General features: G+C 44.3%; 1 protein-coding gene across 1 annotated transcript; it reads right to left on the reverse strand.

Annotated features, from left to right (window-relative positions):
- Positions 1–6,276: 6,276 nt before the first annotated feature.
- LOC134757642 (histone H3.Y-like) lies at positions 6,277–6,849 on the reverse strand. Its single transcript, XM_063700892.1, has one exon. It carries the CDS (start codon positions 6,847–6,849, stop codon positions 6,277–6,279), a length of 573 nt encoding a protein of 190 aa, XP_063556962.1.
- Between the last annotated feature and the right edge of the window lie 254 nt (positions 6,850–7,103).

Here is a 7,103-nt window from a genome sequence, read left to right on the forward strand (position 1 = left end):
TAGTCTCTTAAAAGGATATCCTTTTTCTCTCTGAAAACAGCTCCCCATCCACAGGATGCCCAAGGCCCATGCCCCTTTCTTCCTCCAACTAGGAAGACCCAGAAAAGCACCCACTCATGCATGGACCTCAGAGAACCAAATATAACGACAATGATTGTTAGTTTTTTGAGACAGAGTCTTACTCTGTTGGCCAGGTGGAAGGGCAGTGATGTCAATTTGGCTCCCTTTAACTTCCACCTCCAGAGCTCAATCAGTCCTTCTACCTCAGCCTCCGAGTAGGTGAAACCATAGACACCAGCAACCGCACCCAGCTAATTTTTTTTTTTTTTTTTTTTTTTTTTTTTTGGAGAGGAGGTTTTGCCAAGATTCCTGGCCTGGACAGGAACTCCTGAGCTCAACTGATCTGTTGCCCTTGGCCACCCAAAATGCTGGTTTTACAGAAATGAGTCATTGTGCCTGGTCTGAGATACAAATGTGATTGAAAGGGATTATGAAACCAGCTGCTGCCTTCATCTGGGTGAGACCAATATCTTCCCAGAGGAAGATGATTTTTTTAGTTTATTTTTGTACTGGATGTTGGGGAAGCGGCATCTGGGTTGTCCCCTGTGAAAGGCCTTTTTCCAGTGCCCTGGTGTAACAGGGGCATTTTCCCACATCTCACACACGGCCAGGGCTTCTCCTACCACCTCCCCAACAAAATTCCGGGTCATTACAGCCATGTGCATGGCAGTAACCTGGTTCTAGGACACTGACCTGCACCTGACGGAATGCATCCGACTTCTACAGGGTGCCTCTCTCCCTTTCCCACCACAAACGCACCCACACTGGTAATTCTGCCAACCCTAATGTGAAGTGACTTGTGGATACAGAGTCTATTCATACAGTCTATTCATATTGTAGAAAGCAGAGATCAATGTATGTTCATAGCAAACTAGGAGGAACAGCCCAGGTGACAGGGAACATTGCAAACATGGAACTGTATATGGAGAAAGCCAAAGTGTAGATCTCATCTACTGTTTGATCAATCACAGGAGACATTATCAGTTTGACACCAATAGGTTGATTTGGTTTTCAATAAAATTAAGGAACCAGTTTTTTCAGAATTGTTCTTGATTTGAACTAGTGAAACGTGTTCACTCAGACATTTCCACTTGACATGAATGCATTAACTCCTCAATGTAGATTGAAAATTTACAATTAAAAGAAAATAGAAAAACAGTCACTACCTGTGATTTCTGCTTCGGTTTTTGTTCTCAATCGTTCGCTTAGCTACTTTTAGACCCCGTGCAGGAAATGATACTCATACTGAACACAACTTCTAACATCATATCTATCATTAACAGAAAGAAGAGGAAAAACACAACAGAACGCAAAGGAAACCATTTACAATGCAAGATTTCCTAGGAGGGCTCTTCAGCACCCTCTCCACGGAGGCTGTGGGCCAGCTGCATGTTTCTTGGCATAACTGGGACGCTTCTGGCATGGATGACATACAGGTTGGTGTCTTCAAAGAGGCGCACCAGGTAGGCCTCATTGGTCCCCTGAAAGCACCAACGGCCACGCTCGGGAAGCCCAGGTGCCGGCTGATGGTCCGGGAGATCTCGCGCACCAGGCGCTGGAAGGTTAGCTTGTGCTGGAGCAGCTGAGTGGACTTGTGGTACTTTCTGATTTCACTCAGCGCCATGGGGCCAGGTCTGCAGCTGTGAGACTTCTTGATCCCTCCTGTAGAGGGCGCCCTTTTGCCGACGGCTTTTGTGGTCCGGGGCTTCCTGGGAGCCTGCCAGGTGGTGGCTTTGCAGGCGGTCTGTCTGATGGGCCCCATGGGGCCGGGCAGTAGCCTCTCCCCTCTCCTTGGGCTGAGCCTGGCCCACTGCAGGCGGCGCTGGAGTCAGAGAGCAAGGGCAGTGGGGCTGTGGACAGGATTCAGAGAGCCTGTGAGTTGAAATCCATGTACAAGATGCTCCCACACACTGAGCCCCTTCCAAGCCACCCCAGACTTACCAGCAGGAGAAGATGCAAACCGAAATGGTCACTCCTCTACCAGGGATGCTCTGGGAGCATTTTTCTCTCCCAAAGTGACATTCATGGAAATCTGCGCGTAGCCTTCGGGGGAAGCTGAGGCTTTTTGAACTAATGGTCATATGTGCCTGTCACTGAAGCCCTCCCTGGGTCTTTTTTTACCTTGATGGAGGGGGTGAGCCTTCTTTCCATGGCCTGCTTTGGAAATGCCATGAAGCCCCGTGAAGCCAGCCCTGAGTTCACTGAGCTGCTGAATCGAGGACTCAGCAGCTACCTTCATACTATTGGCTTCATGAGTAAAAGCAAAGCAGAGTAAAGAAAACAAACAAACAAATAAACAACACGCCAACCAAAGGCTCCTATTTCAACACACGGTGCACAGGCTTCTCTGACAACTTATAGTATAAATTTAATGCCCATGCATGCAGTGCATATACCACACACAGAACAGGATTTTCCAGGAAAATCAATACTCACAAAATAAGTTAACATTTCTCTTTAAAAATAGAGCTCATTTTGTAACAAACCTTTAGGTTCTTTCCAAAATTGGGCAGAAGGAACATAGGTCCCCAATATCCTCTCACCACACATATGCATAGCCACCTTCACTATGAACTTTCAGCCCCAGAGTGGTACGTTGTCTACAATCTTTCAACCTACATGGACACATCACTGTGACTCCAACTCCATCGCTCTCCTTAGGATTCACTTGGGTGTTGTATATTCCATGGATTCAAGCAAAGGCATAATTGCATGTATCCACCATTACTGTATTCTATGGACTAGTTTCACTTCCATGCAATCGTACTCTGTCCAGTCTCCGCACTTCTCCTTCACTCTCGGTCCCTTGCAACCACTCAACTGTTGACTTGTGTATTCATATTTAAAGTGTGGACACATCTTGTTGTATATATTTCTTATGTACAAAATGCTGCTTTAAAGTATGTACACATTGTCTAATATCTAAATCTAGGTAATTGACATTCATTACCTCACATATGTATTACTGTGGTGAGAACACTGCACATCCATGTTAATGGGATTTTTCAAAAATACGATCTGCTGTTAACTACAGTCATCATGTTATACAATAATCCTTGAACTTATTCCCCCATGTAACTGAAATGTTGTGTATTTTGACCAATGTCCTCTCAAATTCCCCACCCTCTGCCACCACAGCACCAAACAACCACCTTTCTTCTCTTTTATATCCATCAGACTACCTTTGTGACATTCTACATAGCATTGAGATTATGTGGTATTTGTGTTCCTACCTATGCCTGACTTATTTCACTTAGCATGATGTTCTCCAGGTGTACCCATGTGTCACAAATGACAAGATTTCCTTCTTCTTTAAGGCTGTATAGTATTCCCTTGTGTGTATATGTCAGATTTTCCTCCTCCTGTTATCTGCTTTTGGACATTTAGGTGGATTCCCTATCTTAGGTCTTGTAAGTAGTGCTGCAATCAATGTGGGAGTGCAGATATCTCTTCAATAGACCGATTTCATTTCCTTTTGATATAGACCTCCCAGTGTGGGCTTGCTGGATCATATGGTAGCTGTATTTGTTTAGTTTGTGGAGGAAGGTCCATACTGTTTTCTATAATGGCTGCCCTAATTTACATTGTGAGGAAGAATGCAAGGGCTCCCTTTCCTCCACATCCTCATCGACAAGTTTTGTCCTTTGATGTTTTGATCATTGCCATTCTAATGAACATAAGATGTTATCTTCCTTCAGTTTTTATTTGCATTTCTCTGGAGATTAGTGATGTTGAGTATATATATATACTAGTAACAGCAGGTATATATGGATATATACCTGGTGGCCACTTTCATGGCTTCTCTTCAGAAATGTCTATTATTTAGTTCCTTTGCCCAGTTTTTAAATTGTATTGTTTCTTGGTTTTGAGTCCTTGGAGTTCCTAGTATATTTTGGACAGTAGATAGTTAATTCCTTATTGAATGTAGGGTTTGCAAATATTTTCTCTCTTTATGATTCTGTGTCTTTATGGTGTTGATTGTTTTGTCGGCTCTGCAGATTTTTTGTTTTTTCATTTGGATGCAATTCATTTGTGTGTTTTCCCTCTTGCTGTCTCTGCTTTTGGGACATATTCCAAAAATCATTGCGTTAACCATTGTCAATGAGGACATCCCCTGTTTTCTTCTAATAGGTTATACATTTGTTACCGTTTATCTTATATTCAGGGTATTGGATCAATTACATGTCAGTATAATTACAAATAATGTTCAATTACACAAAATATTTAATGGTCAAATCCTACACTGAGAGGGAATTTTATTTCTAATTTTTGTGTTCTTATAGAATAATTTGGAAAATCAAGCAACAATTGAATATTATCTAGTATGGTAATGTATTGTCATCATATGTATTTCTGTTTTAGAGAAGCACAAAACAGAAATAAACATGTTATTTCAGCCATAAACCTAGTTTACACTGGGGCCATTCCTTGGAGGTGAAGGTGTGGAAAGGAGTGCCCAGATGAGACGGGGTATCTGGGGTCTGTGCTTCTGTTAGTTTTCCATGCGGCTCCCAGAGTGTGTTACCATTCTGACATCATCAAACATCACTCCCCGACATGAAACAGTCTAGGTAGGAAAGTGAAAAGAGTCATTTTAGAGAAGAATACTTTTTTAATTACATTTTTATTTTTACAAGCTGGGAAAGAGGTGCTTGATTCCCCAGGAAAAGTTATGGAAAAGTACTAAATGTTTCCAAGGGCAGCTACTCCAGCACTCTTAGAAAGCCCAGCACCTTCAGGATAGAGTATTGTAAGGGAAGACATTGTTGTGTCTCCTTAAAATCACATATGAGCAAAAATCCTGTTATATCCACTTAAGGATTCGGTATGAAACCACCATAGTCTCTTAAAAGGGTTTCTTTCTTCTCTCTGAAGACAGCTCCCCATCCAAAGGATGCTCAAGGCCCATGTACCTTTGTTCTTCCAGCAAGGAAGCCCTAGAACAATGCCTGCTCATACATGGACCTCAGAGACCCAAACATGATGATAATGATTGTTATTTTCTTGAGCCAGGGTCTCACTCTGTCAGCCAGGTAGGAGGGCATTGGTTCCATCTTGGCTCACTATAATCTCCACTTCTGGAGCTCAAGAGATCCTCCTACCTCAGCCTCTGGAGTAGCTGAAACAGCAGGCACCAACCATCACATTTACCTTTTTTTTTTTTTTTTTTTTTTCCATTTTAATTGTGGAGGGGAAGTTTTGTCATGTTGCCCAGGCTGGTCTGGAACTCCTGAGTTCAAGTGATCCACCAACCCCGGTCTCCCAAAATGCTCTCTGATCATGGAAATAAGCCATTGTACCCCATCTGAGATACAAATATGATTGGATGACATTATTAATCAGGCTGCTGCCTTCATCTGGGTGAGACTAATGTAAGATGTAAGAAAGATGTTAAGTCATGGATAAGTCCAGGATGGGCTGAGATACTGAAGCTCCAGCCTACAGAGGGCTCTGTCATAGAAAGACTGGAACCAGTACTTTTTCCTCTAAGATCAGGCCTTTCTTTCTATACTGGGGCCCAGAGGAAGATGACTTTGTTTTGTAGTAGGTGTTTGAGAAATCGTCACTTGTCTATCCCCTGAGAAAGGTCTCCCTCCAATGCTTGGGCTGCAGTGGGGCATGTCTCCTCACATCTCAAACACAAGCAGGGCCTCTCCTACCACTTCCCTAACCAAGACCTGTATCATTCCATCCATGGCTAGGGCTATGACCACGTTGTAGGATGCTGAGCTTCTGGGGATGGACTGCATTGGACTTCTAACAGGTGCCTCTCTCCCTTTCCCACCCACAAACAGACTCACACTGGTTCTTGCCTCCCATAATGTGAAATGACTTGTGTAAAGAGACTCTATTCACATTTTAGAAAGTAGGGTGTAATGTATGTTCATAGCAAACAAACACACAGGAATAGCTCAGGAGACAGGGAACACTGAGAACACAGAGCTGCATATAGGAAAAGACAAAGTGTGGATTGCATCTGCTGTTTGATCAAATGCAAAAGACGTTATCTATTTGCCACCAATAAGAAATTTATTTGGTTTTCAATAATACTAATGAGCAAATGTTTTCACAATTGTTCTTGATTTGAACTGTTGAAAGGCGTTCAGTGAGAAATTCCCAGTTGACATGAATGTATTAGACCCTCAATGTAGATGGAAAGTTTACAAAAGAAAACAGAAACACTCATACCCTTTATATCTGCCTGTGTTGTTACTCCTAATCATGTGCAGGGCTACTTTTGGACCCCATGAGGGACATAAAACCAAAAATGAAGAGAACTGCTAATATCAGAACTATGATTAACACAGAGACGTTGAAAAACACAACCAAATGGAAACGAAGCCGTCTCGAGTGCAGCGTTTGCCAGGAGCGTGGGCTCCCCAGCACCCTCTCTGCAGAGGTGGCAGGCCAGCTGCATGTCTCTGGGCATAATTGTGACACACCTGGCATGGATAACACATAGGTTGATGTCTTTAAAGAGGGGGACCAGGTAGGCCTCGCTGTTTCCCTGAAATCACCAGTGGCCGCGCATTGGAAGCGCAGGTCTGGGTTGATGGCCTGGGCAATCTCGTGCTCCAGGTGCTGGAAGGTCAGCTTGTGCAGAAGCAGCTGCATGGACTTCTGGTACCTCCTGGTTTTGTGCAGCGCCAGGGTGCCAAGCCTGTGGCGGTGAGCCTTCTTGATCCCTTGTGCAGCCAGGACCCTCTTGCTGGCGGCTTTGGTGGCCAGGGGCTTCCTGGGGGCCCGCCAGGCGGTGGCTTTGTGGTCAGTCTCCTTAATGCGAGCCATGGTGTAGGGCTGTGGCCTCTCCCTTGTCACTGGGCTGAGCCTGGTGAACTGGAAGCAGTGCTGGTACCAGACAGCAATGGTGGTGAGGCTGTGGGCAGGATTCAGAGAGTCTGTGTGTTGGGATCTATGCAGAAGATGCTCCCATACACTTAGCCCCTTCCAACCCAGCCCCATACTTACCAGCTCACTGATCAGTGGGTCTGAGGTCCCTGTATTCAGTCCCCTTGAGTAGCCTTGGGATTCCTAGGTCTACA

This window comes from Gorilla gorilla, chromosome 19 (genome assembly GCF_029281585.2).
Source record: "Gorilla gorilla gorilla isolate KB3781 chromosome 19, NHGRI_mGorGor1-v2.1_pri, whole genome shotgun sequence".
NCBI lineage: Eukaryota > Metazoa > Chordata > Mammalia > Primates > Hominidae > Gorilla > Gorilla gorilla.